At 37.7% G+C, this 22,449-nt stretch overlaps 4 protein-coding genes and 1 long non-coding RNA gene across 5 annotated transcripts; 3 read left to right on the forward strand and 2 right to left on the reverse strand.

Moving 5' to 3' along the window:
* The first annotated feature begins 1,891 nt into the window (after positions 1 to 1,891).
* LOC131306483 (abscisic stress-ripening protein 5-like) lies at positions 1,892 to 4,270 on the forward strand. The gene is made up of 2 exons (XM_058332749.1): positions 1,892 to 2,516; positions 3,912 to 4,270. The coding sequence occupies exons 1-2, from the start codon at positions 2,289 to 2,291 to the stop codon at positions 4,071 to 4,073; spliced, it is 390 nt and encodes a 129-aa protein (XP_058188732.1). The 5' UTR covers positions 1,892 to 2,288; the 3' UTR covers positions 4,074 to 4,270.
* LOC131306494 (uncharacterized) lies at positions 3,425 to 13,336 on the reverse strand. Its single transcript, XR_009193908.1, has 2 exons — positions 13,144 to 13,336; positions 3,425 to 4,184 (listed from the first exon to the last, which is right to left on the reverse strand). It is a non-coding gene; the product is annotated as an uncharacterized LOC131306494 (long non-coding RNA).
* LOC131306481 (abscisic stress-ripening protein 1-like) lies at positions 8,531 to 9,560 on the forward strand. The gene is made up of 2 exons (XM_058332746.1): positions 8,531 to 8,892; positions 9,031 to 9,560. The coding sequence occupies exons 1-2, from the start codon at positions 8,635 to 8,637 to the stop codon at positions 9,208 to 9,210; spliced, it is 438 nt and encodes a 145-aa protein (XP_058188729.1). The 5' UTR covers positions 8,531 to 8,634; the 3' UTR covers positions 9,211 to 9,560.
* Positions 12,230 to 13,343, forward strand: LOC131306484 (abscisic stress-ripening protein 1-like). Its single transcript, XM_058332750.1, has 2 exons — positions 12,230 to 12,545; positions 12,834 to 13,343. Exons 1-2 carry the CDS (start codon positions 12,333 to 12,335, stop codon positions 13,005 to 13,007), a joined length of 387 nt encoding a protein of 128 aa, XP_058188733.1. The 5' UTR covers positions 12,230 to 12,332; the 3' UTR covers positions 13,008 to 13,343.
* Positions 13,344 to 18,408: 5,065 nt separating this feature from the next.
* Positions 18,409 to 20,276, reverse strand: LOC131306495 (uncharacterized). Its single transcript, XM_058332765.1, has 2 exons — positions 20,020 to 20,276; positions 18,409 to 18,872 (listed from the first exon to the last, which is right to left on the reverse strand). The coding sequence occupies exons 1-2, from the start codon at positions 20,079 to 20,081 to the stop codon at positions 18,593 to 18,595; spliced, it is 342 nt and encodes a 113-aa protein (XP_058188748.1). The 5' UTR covers positions 20,082 to 20,276; the 3' UTR covers positions 18,409 to 18,592.
* Between the last annotated feature and the right edge of the window lie 2,173 nt (positions 20,277 to 22,449).

Raw genomic sequence — 22,449 nt, forward strand, 5'->3', positions numbered from 1 at the left:
TAGTACTATGCAGAAAAATAAGGTATCTTAGTGTTTGTCCACAAGTTGAACAGATAGACAATACCAGTGGTTATGATATCTCATGGCTGATCATGAAAATGATGAATTTGAGGGCAGTTTTTTGCAGAAAACTATAACCAAATTTCTTCTCAGGTGCCTCTTTATCAATGGAGAATGGAAGAATGGAAGAATGAGCTGTGTTTTGGTTTAGAGGTATGTTAGGGCAAGAGGGGAATGAGTAACCCTGTTCAACTAAATAAGCTAACTAGCTTATTTTTTTGTCCTTGTTCAAATATTTTTCGTATTTGTTAGTTTTTCGTCATTTTTTGGGGGATTATTGCATCGTCATGACAAGAGGAATCTAAAAAGTAAAAAATTACGATCGAAACCTAATTTTTTTGAATAAAGACAAAAATAAGCCAATAAGTCAATTTTTTCGTCTTTATTCAAAAAAATTGAATTTCGATCATAATTTTTTACTTTTTAGATTTCTTTCGTCATGACGATGCAATAACCTCCAAAAAACTAACAAATACGAAAAAAATTTGAATAAGGATAAAAAAAAATAAGCCAGTTGGCTTATTTAGCGGGAACGAGTCTGTTTTAACCCAAAAAAGGGGGCCATATGATTTTGCTGTTTAAAGGACTAACGGCGGACTAACGGAAGTTAGTAATTGGACCAAATTGGAACAAAATAGAAAGTACAGAGTGTAAATCGAGTCAATTATAACTACAGGGACCAAATTGACACAAACATTTAACTACAGGGACTATTTCAGTTTTTTTCCCAAAGATCTAAAACCTAGACTACCTAGTGTTCCTTCTCTATAGAAAATTTAGAATCTAGATTTGTGTTCGACACCCGGGAAATTTATAATTGATTTGGATGGGCATGTGTTAAATTTTAGAAGGAAACATTGAGCGGGCGAACCTTTTTCATTTAAAAAAAATTAAAAAGTAGTACTAGAATTATAAAAAAATAATAATAATGTGATTAGGACGGTTGTCTGAACTCATCCGTCTTCGAAATGGATTTATTGCTAAAGTAGTAAGTAGTTGAGCAGCTTGGAGCAATGGGATTAATTTGGGACTCTAATCAATGGATGATCCTCATGTGGGAGACACCTAACCGCCCAGTATTATTTGCATTAAGACTACACCAATTAGGGCTTCCATGAGTAAACACCCGCCATGATTAATGATTATCTTTGGCCCATCGGATTGTGATCCCCGTAAAGATTCTTACCGATATTAGATGAGCTGATTTTTTACATGAATATCAAGTAAAACATTTTGAACAAAATGAGCAATTCCAACTATTTGTGGGATGTGAGATTGAGCTGATTTTTTACATAAATATCAAATAAAACATTTTGAACAAAATGAGCAATTCCAACTATTTGTGGGATGTGAGACGGATCGCCCCAGCCATCTATGTGCGGGGATCTGTACCCCGTGCTTTGCTTATTTTATTGGCATGAGGTAATTTATTTATTGTTATTCCTTTTGTGCGTTACTAATAGGTCAATTTTTCAATTATTTTGTGGGAAGCATCCTACGGTCCTACCACTTGAGACTTGGAGGTTAATTACCTACTACTTTATCGGAACTAAGATTTAAGATCCGTGAATTGCGAAATCTCCACCGTCCAACACACCATTCCATGTGACAATTGTTTTTTTCCCTTCTGTACAAGCAATTAAGAAACCTATCTCCTCTAGTCTAATCTAAACCTTATCCTAGTAAAACGAACACATTACCACTTGGGCCACCCTTTGTTCTCATGCGACCGATTAATTGATACCTCAAGATGTGGACTTCTTGTAAATACGGATTGAGATTTCTTCAATCCCTTAGCATTTTTAATTGACTGACTAGACTAGTTTGCACTAGCCAGATTTTGATTTCTTAAGCAATGGTGGAGGTGGCGATGACAGAGTCAATGCCACCACTTCCATGAGGGATGATGGATTTCAAACACCATAACATTTTTTTTTTTTTTCGGCGGCCTTTTTTTATGTGTCTGTTCAGATCTACATCTTCTTCTTTTCTTTTTTTTTTCCTTTTTATATTGTTGTTGTAATTTAGTAGTATTTTTAGTTTTATTTAATGAAGGTCTTGTTCTCCCACCAAGAGATCTGGACCCTTCATCTCCCTCGCCACTTTTTCAACTATAAATAGCACCACCCAGTGGCCTTTTCAATTCAATATTATCACAGCCTGACAAACACCCCTGACAAACTCCTTTCAACCTTTCTCTTTTCCAACCACCGCCACTTCCACTAACAATGGCCGAACACCACCACCACCTCTTCCACCACCACAAGGACGAGGAGAAGCCCGTCGACGCTGTTGCCTACTCCGAGACCACCTACGGTAGCGATGGCATGGGCGGCTACTCCGAGAGCACAACCGTTGCAGCTGTGGCGGTTGATTATGAGAAAGAGGAGAAGCAGCACAAGACCCGCGAGCACCTCGGTGAGCTTGGTGCTATTGCCGCTGGCGCTTTTGCCTTGGTAAATACCACGTCCACTGGCTCCTTTTTTCCCCGATTGTTAGTAATTGTAACTGAGATCGGAGTAAAAATAGGAAATGGATCCTCTCCCATCCATTTAACCATTAAATCTTATCTGCTAATGAACGGTCCAGATCAAGACTGTCTCTTCCAAACCAGAACATAGATAAACTTGGATGGGAGAAGATTCAAATCCTTAAATGATTTTTTTAGAAATCTTAATTTTAAGGTAGGAGTAATTTTCATCATGAGCAGGCTAAATAATACCTATTCTCGTATACTCTTCGATGAAGACACTATTCCCTCCGTTCCCTATTGATAATCCTTGATAAAAAGACGTGTAATTTTTGTATTAATAAATAAAGTACTTTCGCTCATAAGATTTTTTATTTTTCCGCACCAAATAAATAACTAATCGAGATTTTTAGTTTGGTACTAAGAAACTCACAATCATGTATGGAAATATATATTTTAATTTTTTATCCGAAAATCACACGTCTTTTTGTAGGAGAATATCTATATGAAACGGGAGGAGTACATGTTATTGAATGATATAATGACAACAAATTTTTGGGATTGATTCTTTAATTTATCAAAATTTTCTTGAAATTTTGGATGGATGGATTCAATTTTGATATAGGATTGATTCTTTAATTTATCAAAATTTTCTTGAAATTTTGGATGGATGGATGGATGGATGGATTCAATTTTGATATATAGATCTTCCTACCAAAGTACATCGCTTATAGTTGGGTCCCCTCGACTTCGATTCCTTAATCTCTGCAGCGGCATCTGTTACTATATTGGGGGGAGTGCTTGTTTTGTGATCTTGAACTTTAGGATAATGATAGAGTATTTGACTTGGTATTTTAAAGAATATCCTTGAATCAACGTAAATCCTAAGTGATATTACCCTTATCTTGGTATTTATCAAGTTTTTATAAAATTACCCTTTATCGAGTTTTTATAGAACTTTCTTCTGCCGGAAAAAAAAAAAAAAAAAAAAAAGCTTCTCAAAGGCACGAGATACAAAAAAACTAGTCAGATTCAACAAAAAAGGGAAATTCTAGTAGCTCTATGAATATTACCCTTTATTCATTAAAAACTAGTTCAAAACATACCAGCAAGTAATTTAGCCGTGTAGATTCAAGTCTGATCCAAATCATATTCTCAGTTTTTTTATGCCCTCTCCAATCTTCATAGCAATATATATATATATATATATATGGGGCCCCCACATCTAGCATTTGGATCGATCCTATGTAAATCGGATGGTTGCAGACTCATCTGTGTTTAGATCTATGCACTTTCATCCTTGTCTAAGCATTGCCCTTAAAAATAGTGAGCACCCATATATTTCTTACTATTTTGGTTCTCTTGTGACAAAAATATTCAGCATGAGAAGCACAAGGCAAAGAAAGACCCGGAGAATGCGCACAAGCACAAGATTGAGGAAGAAATTGCAGCAGCTGTTGCAGTTGGATCCGGCGGGTACGCCTTCCATGAGCACCATGAGAAGAAAGAAGCAAAAGAAGAGGGAAAACATCACCACTTTTAATCTTCAGGCCCTTTACTAGTTGAACACTGTGGTCTGTGGTCATGATCACCAACTACCCTAAATAAGTACTTGTGCGTTTGTTTTGTTTTGTGAATCTCTCTGTTTCTTGACCTAGAGGAGAAAGGTGCTTTCTGGTTCTCCTCTCATGTGATGTGGACCATTTCGTCAGTCAATAAAATTGTTTGAGATGTTAATTATGTTTTAATTGTCGTCACTTGTTTTAACTTTTAACAGAAGGAAGAGCTGAAAATAAAGCTTGATTTTGTGTTTTCTTTTCTAATGGACCAAACTAAACCACAAGTCTTTGATCGTATTTTCAAGGAAACATAAAGTAATTTATCTAGACAATGATCTATTGTCGTGATTAGTGCACCAACATATTGGACGTTTTGTCAAAATATTTGAAATTAAGCATGCATCGCGAGAGAAATTTAAAAAGTGAAAAATAAAGACTAAAGTTGGAAAAAGGTTCAAAAGAAATACAGTAGACTAGAAATTCGTCTTGTATTTATTTCATTACTGGTGAATATTTTACTTTTTTTTGTAATTTTTTATTACCTACTTTTTTTATTAATGGTGAATCTTTTTTATCACTTTTTTGTTGTAATTTTTTAATATTTTTGATTTCCCTTTGCAAAACGATTTCGTAAGTAAAAATAAAAAAATTGACGCATAACGATAAAAGTTGCAAAAAATAAGACTCATCACTTAATTTAAGAAAATGAGCCCCAATGAATGTGATCCTCTTGAATAGATGCCATAGGTGTTTGATTTATGAAAAAGTAAAAGACTCCTCGTCACTTTATCTATGCTATAGGTGTTTATTCAAGTAATATACTAAGCGGATCAAAAAAAAAAAAAAGTAATATACTAAATTTTATTCAAGTCATATACAAAATTTCAACCAAGCACGAATACGTGATCCTCTTGAATATATAATCCAATTCGATACTCATAGGTACCCAGGGGCGGTCTTAAGGGGGTGCAAGGGGGATCTGGATCCTGCACAATTCTGAATAATCTCACTAATTTTTAGGTTAATAACTCTATGGGATTAGCCCCTACAAATCCCTTAGTAAAAGAAAATTGCTTAAAATTTCTATATGTGGGGGATAAAAATTCCTAAAATTTCACGTTATCAATCACTTTTTCGGTTGAGTGCATACAATAAACGGAGGTTACGCACGTGGACGCGATGGTCTTTTCTTTGGACCTCGCAGGTAGCAATATGTGCGTACACTATATATTTTATTATGAATATGAAAATACAGGTGATTCGGGTCCCTGCTAAACACAAATTATGCATCCGCCAATGAGATTAAACAACAGATAGAATCAACAATAGCTCCCACCCTCAACAATAGCTCTCTCTCACACTCAGCCATAGTTCTCAGAAAAGGAACCTCCGTCAACTGTTCTCTGCGGCTATCTCCAAATCAACTCAGCAACCTTGGAGTTAATGCTCTTGCATTTGTATCAGAAATCATACAGAGCATACACTGTGAGATTGTGTGAGTGAGGCAGAGAGTTTGTAATCCTCCACAAACGATAAGATATCGGATTTCCCTCCGTGGATGTACCAGACACCTAGCGCTAAATTCAAAGATCTCGCGTTTGGCCGTTGTACCCTGACTAAGAAAAAATTGTGTCAGTGTTGTGTTTGGTTTAAGGTCTTTTTGCACACCTAGCGCTAAATTCAAAGATCTCGCGTTTGGCCGTTGTACCCTGACTAAGAAAAAATCGTCAGTGTTGTGTTTGGTTTAAGGTCTTTTTGCGCGCTACAAGAAAAATATATAAGACGATCAGTCTTTATCAGTGGTGGATTGTAATCTTCAAGCTGTCCATAAACTCCACTTTGAAATCCAAAATCCCAATGACTCTGTTCTGGAAGAAGATATAGTGGGATATGTACATGGTTAATTGCTAGATAAGGGGTGCCACACCAAAATATTCGACTTTTCAATTTCCTCCCCGTGTCTAATTCGCTGAACATGATTTTCTGCCGCGGATGATATCCCCAACGAGTTTTAAAAAGTTAACTGTATGTTCGGATCATTGTTGTGGACCGGGAAAAAATACACACTGAGCCAACAAGAAATGGGAATCGTACTTGTTAGCCCCCATGGTTTTAGATTTTGATGATAACAAACATATGTCAATTAGTCTATTGGGCTAATTTTGGTTATTAATTTAGGGACTTATGAGCAATTTCCCTCAAGCCCAAGGATAAATCTGATATTCTCTCGAAAGCCCTAAATACTACATCAGGAGGTGTTGGGTACATGATAGTATTTTTCCTAAACCAAGGACAACGTCTGATTGTTTTACAGAGGAATGGAAATCAAGTTTTGAAGAGAAAAAGGGGAAAGAAGAATTGATGGGATTAGATTGAAGACACAAGTGGAAGAATTTTTGCATCTATATCAAGAAAGAGAAACAAGTCTTTCTCCATGGAAAAAGACCCTTCCATGTGAGGAAAAGATGCAACCATTATCTCCAATAGTCAAAGAGCTCTCAATGGAAATTCTGGAAATATGGACCAGCTCTTGTATGCTTTGGAAAGTCTATTCTCTCAATTTTCAAACGGCTAGTAAAGCCCCTTGAGGAAAAAAAAAGCTGGGTTGAAGAACAAATCAAGGGGAAGATGGAGAGGAGTAAATAAGGCAAGATTGTGGAGCTAATTGATTCCAATGGCTGGTGGAAATTTCTAACGTTCATATTGGGTCTTGAAGATAAATACAGTAGAAGAAAGAAGACAACAACATACATCTCTAGAGCTTGTCAAAAAAAAAAAAAACATACATCTCTAGAGAAATAATTCTGTGAGCTTTTCAATTGCAAATCTCTATCAAACTCTACGCTTACATCTTGAATATCTACACTAACTTGAGTGTTGTTTCTTGAACCTTATTGCAAAAGGAATTGTACACCCTTATTATCTCTTGTGAAAGTTTATCTTTTTGTGAGTAATTTTGGAGAGAAAATCACTTGGTCGTTAGGTATTACTAGCACCGAAATCAAAACTAGTTGGATTAGGTGTGACTAGCACCGGAGTCAAAATTAATCGGAGCAATTGGGGATAGATTGCTCGTTGTAAAAGTTGTCTAGCACCTGCGAAGCTAGAAGATCGTAATTGTTGGAGATAGTGCAGCAAATCCCGAGCTGGACACTTGGGGAGTGGACTAGGCTGTGAAGTTGCAGACCGAACCACTATAAATCTTTGCGTTTGATTCTCTCTTCCCTACTCTCTTTATTTTCAGTTTTACATATCAATATTGCATGAGTAGAATAGTATATCATTGAAATTGGAATTGTGGTTGAATAGATCACAATTGGTTTATTAAATTCCGTATTATATTTGAGATACCTAATTCACCCCTCTTGAATTGTTATTTGGACCAACAATACTTGGGGACTCCATAACCAATGAGTGTTATTCATGTGGGAGGGGGCACCGGCATAACCGCCCTCTTAGGGACTCCAGAATCCAAGGCTACAGGAAATCAATACGGCCTTCATGAGAAATCACCCGCCTTGATTGGTGTTTGTCTTTTGGTATTTTTTGGTTATTTTGAATAACATAGATTTTCTTTTTATTCTTTTTTTGGGTTACTCCGTTACTACACAATAAGTCACACTCAATAAGGTTATGGAAATCGGGTCGGTCTCCGAAGATCGTTGAATTGAATTTTGAAGCCAAACAGAGTCTTGTGGAATTCTGGAGAAGAATGCAGTCCCTTATGTACATTGATCAGTCTAGATTTTTTGTTTTTGTTTTTATGTACAGTGGAGTATAACCGGATATCCAGGTCACCTTCCGCACAAATCGACTAATTTTGAGGTTCTGAATTTAACGATCAGGTAAACCCTCTGATGCCCTCAAGGTTTGAAACATTTGGCCTACGAGAAATTCGAATTTGCGACTTAATAGATGACAAACACTCGTTATCTTTCTCATACACACTTAGATAAACCCCTCGGGCTTACTGCACGTAGTCCTTTGATCCTAGGTCATATGCAATCTTTCTATAGTTTGCTTGTAGTCCCTTTGTTACTACAATATTTCTTCTCCAAAAAAAAAAAAAAAAAAAAGCAAAGATCTGTATGCTAGTATTCCACAACTAGTCAATACTAAAGAGCTTCAGGGCTTGTTCGTTTTGGATTTGAAAAGAGGTTTTAAAGAAAGTTTGAACGGACAGAGATATAGATAGAGAAAATGTATTGAAAACTGTGCGTATGGCCTAAGACTTTAAAGCCTCCAAATGAACAAGCTCATTGTTTATTGGGAAGTAATTAAGTACTAAGATCTAAGATCCTTGAATTGCGAAATCCACACCGTCCACCACACCATCCAATGTTACCGTTGATAGTTGATACCTCAAGATCTACAATTTGTATAACCTCCCCCATGCACAACTTTTAACTATAAATACCACCACCCACTAGCCTTCCACTTCACCATCACAACCTCATAGAACACTTTCCAATTTCACCTTCACACACACACACAATCCTTCTATCTTTTCTTCTTTAATTTCCAATCACCACCACTTCCACTGCAATGGCCGAAGAGAAGCACCACCACCACTTCTTCGGACGCCACAAGGACGAAGACAAGCCCGTCGACGTCGATGCCGTTGCCTATTCCGATACCACCTTCACCAGTGACGGAATGGGCAACGACTATACCGATAGCACGACCGTAGTGGTCGCGGCGGTTGAGGAGCCCACGCCTGATTATGAGAAAGAGAGGAGGGAGCACAAGTCCCATGAGCACCTCGGTGAGCTTGGTGCCATCGCTGCCGGTGCTTTTGCCTTGGTAATTAATTTAAATTACTCCCTTTCAACCTTTGTTGTTAGATGCATTTCGATTTCTAGTCCAATGGTAATGTACCAGCTTAAGCTACGATCTTTTAAATCCTATAGATTTCTTATACTACTATTTGGTGGCCTTTAGCATGAGAAGCACAAGGTAGAGAAAGACCCAGAGCACGCCCACAAGCACAAGCTAGAGGAAGAAATCGCAGCAGCAGCTGCAGTTGGAGCCGGTGGGTACGCATTCCATGAGCACCATGAGAAGAAAGAAGCAAAGGCAGAAGAGAAAGAGGCCGAGGGAAAGAAGCACCACCTATTCTAATCTTAATGGCCGTCGTTTAACTTTGAACGATGGTCTTTATAACTAGTTCGCGTAGCGAGCAACTACCCTAAATAAGTACTTGTGTGTTAGTTTGAGTCTGTTTAGTTTCCGGATCTCTATCGCTGTCTTATGACCTAGTGAAAGAGGTGCTTTCAGGTTCTCTATCTTCCCGTGTGGGTGGCCGGAGTCGAACCATGCATGTTGATGTTGTTAGTTAATAATAATACTGTGTGAGATGTTAAGTTTTAATACTCATCTCTTGTATTTTGCCTAGCCTTCTCGTGCTAGCCTTATCCCTTGTATTACCTTTTGTTGATTAATACAAGTTCCTTTTGCCTCTAAGAAAAACACTCCATGTCTTGTGTATGGTGCACTTTTGAAGGAAGATTGGAAAATTTGCTTATTTTGTGATCTTAGGACGTTTCATATATATGCGCAATTTTTCAGATGGAGAACAGTTTATAGGAAATACAGACGTGGATAAGGCTTCTAGCCAAAATATCTTTGGCAATCCGGCATGAAAAAGTAAAGCTCAACCATGATCAACCACATGCCAATGTTTTCGTTCAGCCAGCAACAACTTTTTGCGCTGGAGTACGTGGTCAAGACGACTGATGAACAATTCCATTGTCATGCATGCATTGAGCTACAAATTCTGTTTTACAGAATTTGCCTCCTCCATTAGATTCAAATATTTTCAATTTCTTCGAGAATTGACATTCAACCATTTTAAAGACGGTGAAACAGCGAAAAGATTCTGAATTGTGTCACAGAGTGTAAGTCCATGTATAACGAGAGTAATCGTCCACAAAGAGAGCAAAACATCTATAATGTTGAACAGATTGAATAGGAGCGGGGGACCCCAATGGCCACAATAATGAATTTTATTAAAGGGCCTTACAGAACAATTTCAGATGCCAGAAAAGGCAATTTTAGTACTTTTGCTCATCTCACAACTAGAGCGAACAAAAGTCTCTTCAACTCTGTAACATTAATCATGCTCTTTTTATGAAGAAACTCTCAACCTTGGCTTGGGGATGACTTTGGTCCCAAATATCTTCAGATGTCTTCCGAAAAAGAGTTGAAAATAAAGCTTTTTCCTTCGCCCCATCCAAAGTAAACAGACAGCCCTTTTAGTTCCTGATGCTAGGACCCTGTTCGCCTTCTGATCATTGAAGACAAAACCAGGGGATGAGAACTCCAAATCCATGGAAAATCTGATGTCAGTTGTGACAGAGTAAATTCCTTTTCTTTTCTGGGCACAAGTAAGACATTATTGATCATATCCAAGTTAGAATCCTTAGCAGACAAGATCGAGAACATCACCACAGTACGTATTAATTAGGCAACTTTTCTCCATTCCCTACCATGACATAATCACCACCATGCAGGATAGGGAATAAGATCTCGTCTTACTCTTGTTACATTACATTTTTTTGTTGGATGTAATCTTTCGTTGTGATGCTTTATGCCCTGTTTCCCTCTAGTCTTTGTAATCTTATCCAAAGATCAATAAAAGGTTCTTTATTTTGTCGTACAAAAAAAAAAAATTGGGCTGTATTGCCTGACTCGGGAAGCCACTCAAATTTCTTGTGGATCAGTGATCGTCATGAGTCTCATGACAGAAAGTGCTTGACTGACTTGAGGAACATCATTAGGCTGGCAAGAATGATGGAAGCGAGTAATAGAGTAGTGAAGGGCATCGATCATGGTTGTTTTTGTCACGGATTTGACGCAACACCGTCATCATTTGCAGGAGAACCTTGGGTAACACGACTTTGCCAAGTCGAGCGTGAGCTGAGATTAATGGGAATGGTCCACCCAATCTTAATGTTGGGGTACCAGCTTGTATTGCTTTGCATTGTACTCATAAAATAAAAGTACTTTGAGATTACAAGAGACAAAGGAAATATATCAATCTACACAATCTTGCTTTGATGGAGCCGGATAATTTGGGAGTGGCTCAAGATTGCTTTCTCTCTTTTTAGCACTCTCATCATTAAAATCCTGCATGCTCTTGCGCTCTTTCTTGGCATGGATCTTGATAGGCTTTAATCCCCTCCCTCAAACTAGACTGTGGGTAATGCGATAGACCAAGTTTGAGATTAATCAATCCATCGAATACAATAACCAAGGGTAACTCATTGTCACTTTCAAGCTGAGAAAATCACGCACTAAAAGTGTCTGAATTTACGCTTAACTAAGGGAGTGCAGTAAGCCTCACAGAAAGATACCTCAGAGAGCACGGGAGCGTGTTCGATAGTGAGCACCTTGTCTCGTGTCATTAACAATAATACTTTGGCGACCATCTTTTAGTACCATGTTTTGGGTACCATACATATGATGAGTCTCCAATGTATTGGTGTAATATATGTGCTTCATTTGTAATGTAGTGTAGCACATTAATTCTACCATTATTTTGGTGACACATCACATGATACTCAAAAATTGTCACTATAGCAGTAATTGCTCTTAAAAAAAGGTCAGATAAGAATATCATAAAATCCGCGAAACTAGGAAATCTGCACCGTCCATCACACCTTTATGCTACCGTTTATGAGAGATGCTACATACACTACACCAAACCACTATACCATCCACTACATTTTTTGTGGAGCCCATTCAGAATTTCAAAAAAATACAAAAAAATATCCAAAAGTTTTAAAATAATGTTTTATGAGGCCCTGTAAAAAATTAGCTTCAATGGATATCGGTAAATATTATTTCTGGGTTCGTATGTCCGAAACTGCGCAGTTGAGCATTTTCGCTCCACAAACCTAGAAATAATACTTACACATATCCGTTAGAGCTGAATTTTTACAGGGCCCCCTAAAATATTATTTTAAAATTTATGAATATTTTTCTGTATTTTTTGTGGGACCCAAAATGAGTTCCATAAAAATTGTAATGGATGATGTAGTGCTTTAGTGTAGTGTACCTAGACTTATTGACCGTTTATACCGCAATATATGGACTCTTTATCTACCCACACCACTCTTCTAAAACCTATAAATACACTACCCACTAGCCTACAACCTTAACAAACACCCCCCACTATTACATTCACGCCCTCTATCATTCAACTTACTTCACTTTTATTTCTCCAAATCACCACCACTGCAATGGAACAAGAGAAGCCCCACCACCACAGCTTCCACCACCACAAGGACGACGAAAAGCCCGTCGATGCCGTTGCCTGTACCGAGACTAGCAAGAGCACAACCGTCGTGGCGGTTGAGGAGCCAACACATGATCATGAGAGGAAGAGGAAAGAGTCCAAGTCCCATGAGCACCTCGGTGAGCTTGGTGCTGCTGCTGCTGGCACTTTTGCCTTGGTAATTTAACACTCCGTTTCACCCCTTGTTAATTGTACTTTTTCGGTTTCTAGTTTCATAGTCTTGTAGCAGCAGTTAAGAGCTAGGAGGTTTTTTGGATTCGCTTCGATATACCAATATCGATATTTTCGTAGTTACCTATTCGCATAGGGAATAAATATGTGTTTACGTATGCATATGTATGTCTACATAGTTACCTATTTTGAAACTTCTTTATTTTCAAGGGATCTTTTACATTCTATAAACTTCTTACTATTTGGTTTGATTCTCTTGTGACGAAAATATCAGTATGAGAAGCACGAGGCAAAAAAAGACCCAGAGCACGCCCACAAGCACAAGCTAGAAGAAGAAATTGCGGCTGCAGCTGCAGTTGGTGCTGGAGGGTTCACGATCCATGAGCACCATGAGAAGAAAGAAGCAGAGAAAGAAGAGGAAGAGGCCAAGGGAAAGAAGCACCCGTAATCTTTTTATCTCAGTTCTGACTGATCGTCTTTAACTAGTCGGGCCAAGCGAGCAACTACCCTAAATAAGTACTTGTGTGTTGTTGGTGTGTGTTTGTTTGTTTTAACTTCTGAATCTTCAATCCGTTTCCCACGACCTACTGAAAGAGGTGCTTTCTGGTTCTCTTCTCATGTGATGGCCGGGGAACCATGTTGTTTGTTAACCAAAATACTGTGTGAGATGCCAAACTTTTGGTATTGTTTTCTCTTGTATTTTGCCTAGCCAGCTTTTTGTGCTAGTCGTCTCCCTTGCATTTATATCTTTCGTGGATTAATACAAGATTTCTTTTGCCGATAAGAATACATTCATCTCTCGTTTATCTGCCTTTTGTGCTAGGAAGATTAGTTGAAAATCCTTTATTTTGTATTCCTAAGGCCCAACAGAGACAATGGGGCCACCTCAAGGAGTTGGCCTGCTGGTCTTGGCTAGGGAATTAGATGTTTGCTCCATATTAGGAAGTTCAATTCTTCCAACTAGCAATTCTTGGGGTCACCACACGTAAGCGTGTCAAACATCTGTCGAAGGGGCTGTAGGGATTAGTCCAAGGTGCGCTCAAGCTGGCTGCATTGCCAAAAAAAACAGAGACAATGGGATAATTTGCTGAAATACCGTTTCATTTCCCCGGTATTTTTCAGTATTTCAACATCTTTACCTTTGTTGGATGAATGATTAATTTCTAATTGAAAGAAATTACAGAAAAAAAGATAAATAAAACACTCTTGACCTTTTTTAGATTCTGCTACACTAGCTATTATATCATCTTGGAAATTCTTCAATGAAAATAAAACAAGAGCGAAAAAAGAGAAAAATGAAAGATCACAGTCTTTATCAGTGAGGGATTGAAATTAAAGCTCTTCCCCGGAGACCAAAGTACTCCTAATGTCAAACCATTACCATAGAAGGTATTAGATTAGATTGTTAACCAGCAACTCATCTAAAGTTTAAGCTGTTAGAAAGAGGGACAACTTTATTATTTATATTCTCAACAGAAAGTTTTAAGTGAAATTGTGTGAGGTTTGGACCAAGAAATAGTGAGACAATCACTATTTAAGGTGCTGCCATGCAATCTAATGTTACAGTTGGTGTAATAGATAACTAGCAACGAAGCCGTGCAATGCAGGAGAGTTGGAAGAATAAGAAAAGATACATTACTTATCCACTTAGTGCTTTTCTTGTTTGTTTATTTTGGACATAGCTACCATACAAAAACCAATCTACTAAATGGAATGGGGGATGGTGCTCTGTGCTGCGCAGGTCCGAGTCGTTGGAATGTGCATCCGACAGCTCGGATCTTATCTCGGCAATGAACGGCTCTCAATCGTTGATTGCCAAAATGAAATCCGAGCCATCGGATGCACGATCCGACGGCGAGCAGGCCTTAAGTCCGTCGTGATTTGGAAAGGATCTGCCACCACAGTTGTATGAGACACATGCAATATTTAGACCTCCTAAAATAAAATGAGGTTAAATCTCGCTGTGCACTCAATGCTGTTAGTCCAATCATTCTCTAACCTTGATTTTTTTTATTAAGTGTTTTTTTGTCTAGAAGTACATTTCTAAGTCAATGAACATTTAAACTCCCATTATAAACTAAGCATGAAGTAACTACTAGGAGTAGTACTCTAGCCCAACATAACTGCTACACATCCCACGGTTCCCTCAAAGTTAGACAGAAATTAATAACACGATCTGCACCTCATTTCCTCTTCGTAGATTACGTACAGTTGTTTGAGGCTTAATCAGGGTGAGGTCATCCGGTTTTTCGGTGAATTGTTGCTGTGATTCGAACTTTAAAACAAGCGAATGCAAAGAAAATGGTGTGTTTGAAGGAGATGACAGAATCAAAACGAAGGAGATCTCTGATACTCTTCAACAAGCGATCGAGTCCCTCTTCTTCTTTTTTAAAATTTGTTTGTTTTCTTTACAAAATTTGTATGGAGAAGTAGAGTTTAATTAAATTGCTTTTTGTGGGAAAGAAGTAGAAAGGGAATCAACTTTAGTTCTCTAGAATTGCACCTTTAATTTTGAAACCGCATTTAACATAGCTCGACTTGCACACGCATCGCATGGTGTACTTGGACCTCTAGTTAAAGATAACGTTTCGAAAAGCAGATGATTACCAAAAAAAAGAAAGGAAGTTGAACCACAAGTGAGCTTTTGCCTTCTTTTTCCTCTCTTAATTCAATTAAGTAAAAGTGGATTTTGTTCTCATAAAGCCAGGATTTGCGTCCTATATTCCAAATTAAAGTCTCGTTTAGGTGCTCTAAACACTCGGCTAATTATTGTTGAGATGGCGTGGTGATATTTTAATGAAAGAGTAGTTTCCCGTTGAGGTATCAGAGATTAATTAAAAAGCTTAGTTAAGTCAGTGGATAAGGGGGTCACGCTATTTAAATTTTTGGTTTTTTTTTTTTTAAACATATTTGTTCCTTTTCGCTTTCGCGCAATTAAGGAGAAACAAAAGAAAAGCATATTCAACTCACTACATAATAGTATTGGCTTTATCTTTAATTAATCTAAATGCACTTTAATGCCGTAGAACTAAACGGGCATTACGATGTTTTTGAATCGCATCATTAGGACTAGGAAACCAGACGTAGCGTACCGATATCGAGACTATACAGGTGAGGAAGTCGGGTGCCATGGTTGCAATTTTTTTTAAATCGTTAGACAACAAAACTGAGCCATACATAGAGTCTGTATGTTATAAAATCATTAGGCCATGTGTGAGGAAGTCACGTGGACATCCACGTGGAGTATTTTTGTTCCAACTGTTCCAATCTCAAGAGGTTGCGTATAGTTGAGTTGAGCTGCGTTCAGAGCTTGAGGATAGTGAGCGAGTCCCTCGTGTCTCTGGAGGTTTCTCGGTGTTTTTGATCACTAGGGAGGTTGAGGGTTTCGGCTGTGAATCTTGTTTCGTTTGCATACTGGGGGCAGGACAGGGTGATTAGTATCGAACACGCTCCCTTGCTCTCATAGGTATATTTTTGTGAGGCTTATTGCACTTCTTTAGTCAATCATAAGTTCAAACAATTTGAGTGTGCCCTGTCTCAGCACCGCCCTTTGAGTCTTTGCACTTCGGTTATAAAGGCTCTGCCTTTCTTGCACAAGTCCACATTGCATTTGTTCAAATCAAAGGATGAAGATTATGCCGAGCAAAAAAAAAGGATGAAGATTATAAAATTGATGATGGCAGAGATGATGATTTTTGGATGGAGAAATGGGTTCCATTGATGAAGATGGAAGACACCGTTGCATGAGGGTGGTGGAATACTTGGGAGTTACTGTCTGTTGGCTTGATTTTCAGATCAATCATTTTGTGATTAAGAATGCTGTGTCGCTCGAGAAGAAGGCTGTTGTTCCTAGCCGTCAGGCTTGGATAGATAGCGATGGAGATGTTATGCAAATTGAGGAGAAAGAAGAGGCTCGAATGCGTACTCATCTGCTGGAAAATCTACTATCTCCTCACACTTGACTTTTCGTGCTTTGATTACTTCAGTGATGCCAAGTTAGATCCGATTTGGGTATATTTCTATGTACTACAAATGTAAATCACATTTGGCTTCTGGTATTGAGGAGCTCCGACTCACAAAGCTTTAGGAGCTCATAAATGTGATTTAATTTGATGTCCTTGCAAAAAAATCTCTCATTTACCAAAAAACAAAAAAACAAAAATTGTCTTTACTTTCGTGATGCCAAGTTAGATCTGATTTGGGTTTATTTTTGTGTACTGCAAATGTAAATCACAGTTGGTTTCTGGGTATTGAGTGAGCTCATACGGCATTGATTGCAGTGTCTAATGGACTCACAAAGCTTGAGGGAGCTCCAATGAAAATGACAATTCTTTTTTTTTTGTGTGTGTGTGTGTGTGTGTGTGAGATTTAATTGAAAGAACAAACAATTGTACAAGAAAGTGGAGTTACAAATCTTCAACAGAAAGACAAAGAAATAGTAACAAAAGTATAGGATAAACCTAGAGCATAACTGAAAACAAAAAACGAAGGAACTATAATCTACACATAATAAGTTCAAGCTTAGACTTCTTTACTCTTTTAGCACGAACAACAAAGGTAGTTCGATCAATAACCAAGAGGGGGAACCAATACACCCTTGTAAACTGCCATAGGGAAAGGTCAGGGGGTCGATTCATGACAAAATTAAAGATCGATTATTTGTGCCCTGAATGAGGGTTACTTCTATTTTATGTGCAATCCCTAGCTCATCACCTCGGCTGGCAGCGAATGTGTAGGGAAATTGTTTCATAGCACATTGAGAAAGTTTTCTTTGGCGGCTATTGTTTACTTACCTGTGGATAGAAAGAAATGCTAGAGTTCTCAAAGACGTCTCCCAATCCCCCTCAGTCCTTTTTTTTTTTCCAATTGGCGAAAGAATACAAGTATTATAAGTATAAAGTGATTTGGCGAGGTCCGGTCCGCAGGCATGACTGTTCTGTGGATCTAGATCCATCCTAACCGTTGGAGGTGAGCTCCGTTGGAAAAGCCCGTCTGGAGGGATCAACTGACCTCACGGGGTCAGCTCCGCAGGAGCAGCTAATATGCGGGCTAAGAACCAGCTTGGACATTAGTACTATTTAGTAGTGACAAACACGACATGGCTCGTCCGAGAATCCGCAGGAGCAGCTAATATGCGGGCTAAGAACCAGCTTGGACATTAGTACTATTTAGTAGTGACAAACACGACATGGCTCGTCCGAGAATTACGAGGAGTGCCCAGCACGTGAAGGACTCTCCTTGAGAGGGAAGCGTCAGTTTACCCAAGGATAAGGCCTGCCAGCTACTAGATAAATACGGATCCCATGGGGATCATGATCCAAAACGGTTGAGGGCAACCACGCCAAGCAGGACTCCGCGTTATCTCAATCCAATACCCAGAACCTACGAAAAAGAGTCCAACAGGGATTCAATCTCCCAAGAATGCCTATAAATACAATGGTAAAACGCCAGGAGCAGGAACGCAACCCTAATACTCAAACTCAAACCTCTAGTGCATTTACCGCATTTATCACAAACTCTACTGACCTAGGCATCAAAGGGGTGTCAGCAAGCCACCACACCGATGTCCATATCTATTCTCTGTTTTTGCAGGACCTGACTCGGGTGGACCTCAAACTGATTTCATCAAGTATATAAATTACATCAAACGGAATATAAATTAACAATCATACTAAACCCATTTGAAGGCCCATGAAAGGAACAAATAACTAGACATATAACTTCCATTATGGGGAACAAATAATCAATCTATTTTTTTTTTGCCAAAGTTTGACCACACGACCTTTCCTATGCAAATCTATAAGGGTTGCCAACTGAGCTCGGCTCTTGGGTTATTGATCAAACCAACTGAGCTCGGCTCTTGGGTTATTGATCAAACTATCTGGGCGGGTATCCCTCATGTATCTCTCGCGTATCCTAAACGTATCCAAAAATAAAAACATTTTATTTAATTACAGGATACTTATTAGCCGTATCCGATACGTATCGGGGCGTATCCGATACCTATACGTGACTAGTTTCGGAGTATCTGTACTACATAGCTTCCAGCTTATTCTTAATGTAACTCTCCGTTTGCCGTATCCGATACATATTGGGGCGTATCGGGGGCGTATCCGATACCTGTACATGACTAGTTTCGGAGTATCCGTACTTCATAGCTTCCAGCTTATTCTTAATGTAACTCTCCGTTTTAGAATGAGCCCAGTACTTTTCCATAACTACAATTATGTCGTAAAGTTTCCTAACAAATAAATATTTCTCTTCTGATGTCCAGAACAAAGACTCATCCAAAAGCCACTGAATGTCTATGAACCTAAGAAAACAGAATAGATTTAATGAGAACAGAAAACATGTATTGGTTTTTACTGAACCTCATCCGGAAAAGACTGATGCACAACAACTAAACTATTCAACAACAATAGTATGGACTAAAAATTTATCTGTAAGAAGCAACAAAATAATTAGGAAGCCACCTGAATAACAACTAGGACAAATGGCAACGGTCACATCCGTTACAAAAAAGGTCAAACAAATTTATTGAAAACACTTCAATGCTATACCAGATAATTGTATGTAACGGTTCAGAATCAATGAGTCACCCAAGACCATTATCCCAAAAATGACTATTTGTCTAACGGATGGAATAATTATTTGGTTTACAACAGAAACATCCCTTTAACCAAACCGTTGAAAATTGTGTTTATTGAAACTATAATTATAAGCCTAAGGAAAATTCCAACTAACTTCCAAAAGCTTTATAATTTGATCCTATATCTGAAGTATAAACTGATGATTTATTATTTGTGCACCCAATGGATTTATCTCTAGAATAAAAAAACATGCTTTCTACAATATCTTATAAATTCTAATGATACTATCCATGAAGCTTGAAAAATCAGTAGATATGGAGTAAGAGTATGCATCAACAAGTCAAGAAATTCAAAAATTTACCACTGACTATCATTTTTGTTTATCAAATACTCTTTAACAGAATAATTTTTGATTTTGGCACGTAAAATCATTGACTCATCATAATCATGTATATACTAAGCAGAAATGAAACCACGCAAACTTTTTCATGCACAGTAGCACAAAAAGATTTGATACTCCAAAACAAACCGTGATTGAGAGAGATGATGCAAAATTCCACATAGTAACAAACCAGGTTTACAACAGTGCTGCCAACATATCATCACCATTTTGCTTTATGATTTTGTTCTTACATAACACGTGCATAGCATAACACAAGTTCCATATACCTGTCAATCCTCCTTCAGTACCCAATATTCTATTAATAGCACTATCAGTGAAGTTTTTAACCAAAACACTGAACGATTAGAGAAACATTAGCAATTGAAACCCTATATTGCTTTTCTTCTCAAAAACATATCTGCTCATTCCTATTACCTTTCGTTTGATAATTTTGCAATTGGGAACAATTCAAATCATCAAATGCTTACCTTGTGTTCGGTGTTTCCAAAAAACCAATGAAACAAGCCAAATCACAAGGGACAAATGTCATCCTCAAAAGTGTCTTCTCTTGTGCTTTCGTTAGTCCAGAACCTTGATGGAACAGAAACGAAATCGTTGCAACTAATATATCTCTTAGTTGATCTATATTTCTCCAAATAGACTTATCCAAATCAGCATCACCTAAAAATTCAAAAGAATTTCAGTCAAGTAGTTACAAAAACTACTCTGCAACAAAGTCAACTGGTTAAGAAACAAAGTCAACTGGTTAAGAGAATTAATAAATTACCAATATCCTGCAACAACGTCAACTTAGTCTTGCACGAACCAACAGCTCCAACTAGAATTGAATTTCCAGCAACCAAATTATTGCTAACATGTTTTAAACTATGTATTTGTCTCAAACCATCAATAAAATTCCTAGAGGAAGTGAGAACATTACTTTAATTCCTCGAAAAATACAAAACAAGTAAAATAAAATACAAAACAAGTAAAATAAAAAGTTTAACAAACCTGAAAATTGTCCTAAACCGAGGATTAATATGCTCAAACCAAATGCGTAGCTCCACTTTGGTTTCTTCAAAATTAAACTCTTTCTCAACAGCTTTCCCTTTAGTCTTCCCTTTCGATTCTTCAGCCAAAACATCTTCTGGACTCATTCTTTTGTTGTGTCCCTTAAAGTCCCCAAATTCCTTTTCTAGTCACTCCACAAAATTGAGGTCAATTCTTTCTACCGTCAAAACATAACTGTCAACAAACATTGGTCTTACAACTTTATCGCCTCCACCTATACATGTTTTTAATGCTTTAAAGTACTTCCATGCCTCAAACTTATTTTCACGCTTTAAAAAGTTACTTTCAATGTCCAGATCTGCTCCTAGGTTAGTGACCCCTTGCCTAAAAGATTCAAAATTTAGTCCTATTAGCTTATATGTTATATCACATTTACGATCACCTTCCTCAACCTCGTGCTTTCCATTATATCGTATCAACCTTCCCGAACACACTCCCAGAATGCAGGGTGTTGATTATGGGGGGTGTATTCGGGAAGGTTGATACGATATAGTGAAAAATACAAGGTTGAAGTTGATTATGGGGGGTGTATTCGAGAAGGTTGATACGATATAGTGGAAAGCACGAGGTTGAGGAAGGTGATCGTAAATGTGATATAACATATAAGCTGATAGGACAAAATTTTGAATCTTTTAGGCAATGGGTCACTAACCTAAGAGCGGATCTGGACATTGAAAGTAGCTTTTTAAAGCATGAAAATAAGTTTGAAGCATGGAAATACTTTAAAGCATTAAGAACATGTATAGATGAAGGCAATAAAGTTGTAAGACCAATATTCGTTGCATGTTTTGGCAGTAGAAAGAATTGACCTCAATTTGTGGAGTGGCTAGAAAAGGAATTTAGGGACTTTAGGGGACACAACAAAGGAATGATTCCAGAAGATATTTTGGCTAAAGAATCAAAAGGGAAGACAAAGGGAAAGCTGTTGAGAAAGAGTTTAATTCTGAAGAAACCAAAGTGAAGCTACAAATTAAACCCCACTTTAGGACAATTTTCAGGTTTGTTAAAACTTTTTATTTTACTTGTTTTATATTTTTCGAGGAATTAAAGTAATGTTCTCATTTCCTCTAAGGATTTTATTGATGGTTTGAGACAAATGCATAGTTTAAAACATGTAAGCAAGAATTTGGTTACTGAAAATTCAATTATAGTTGGAGCTGATGGTTCGTGCAAGACTAAATTGACGTTGTTGCAGGATATTGGTAATTTATTAATTCTCTTAACTAGTTGACTTTGTTGCGGATTAGTTTTTGTAACTACTTGACTGATATTCTTTTGTATTTTTAGGTGACCTTAATTTGGATAAGTCTATTTGGAGAAATATAGATCAACTAAGAGATATGTTAGTTGCAGCGATTTCATTTCCGTTCCATCAACGTTCTGGACTCACAAAAGCGCAAGAGAAGACACTTTTGAAGATGACATTTGTCCCTTGTGATTTGGCTTGTTTCATTGGTTTTTTGGAAACACCAGACGCAAGGTAAGCATTTGATGATTTGAATTATTACTAATTGCAAAATTATCAAACAAAAAACCTAGAGACGGAAATTTCCACCAAAGGTGAGAGCCCCTGATTCAGGCCCCCAACCAATCGGATGCTCCTTCCACCCGTCCACCAGATCCTAAGACCAAAAAAAAAAACTGTTATTCACGTAAATTTACGAAGAAACTAAGATGAAGGAAAAAGGCATATGTTCAAACGCCTAAAACTCTGTTTGTACTCTTAATGTGGTACTCTCTTTCATGAGTTTTATTGAATTTCCGTTTGAAATTCAAAAAAAAGGAAAAAGTAAAAGGCATTATAACTTCGAGTGTTATATAAAACCTTGAATCTGACAAGATCCCTC

Source organism: Rhododendron vialii, chromosome 11a, assembly GCF_030253575.1.
Source record: "Rhododendron vialii isolate Sample 1 chromosome 11a, ASM3025357v1".
Classification (NCBI taxonomy): domain Eukaryota; kingdom Viridiplantae; phylum Streptophyta; class Magnoliopsida; order Ericales; family Ericaceae; genus Rhododendron; species Rhododendron vialii.

Excerpts from the sequence above, each read along its gene's own strand:
- LOC131306484 (XM_058332750.1), top strand. The coding sequence starts at position 12,333 with ATGGAACAAGAGAAGCCCCACCACCACAGCTTCCACCACCACAAGGAC. Across the intron at positions 12,546-12,833 it reads CTGCTGGCACTTTTGCCTTG|TATGAGAAGCACGAGGCAAA; the intron begins GTAATTTAACAC and ends CGAAAATATCAG.
- LOC131306481 (XM_058332746.1), top strand. The coding sequence starts at position 8,635 with ATGGCCGAAGAGAAGCACCACCACCACTTCTTCGGACGCCACAAGGAC. Across the intron at positions 8,893-9,030 it reads CTGCCGGTGCTTTTGCCTTG|CATGAGAAGCACAAGGTAGA; the intron begins GTAATTAATTTA and ends GGTGGCCTTTAG.
- LOC131306483 (XM_058332749.1), top strand. The coding sequence starts at position 2,289 with ATGGCCGAACACCACCACCACCTCTTCCACCACCACAAGGACGAGGAG. Across the intron at positions 2,517-3,911 it reads CCGCTGGCGCTTTTGCCTTG|CATGAGAAGCACAAGGCAAA; the intron begins GTAAATACCACG and ends AAAAATATTCAG.
- LOC131306495 (XM_058332765.1), bottom strand. The coding sequence starts at position 20,081 with ATGACATTTGTCCCTTGTGATTTGGCTTGTTTCATTGGTTTTTTGGAA. Across the intron at positions 18,873-20,019 it reads TTGGAAACACCGAACACAAG|GTTCATAGACATTCAGTGGC; the intron begins GTAAGCATTTGA and ends CTGTTTTCTTAG.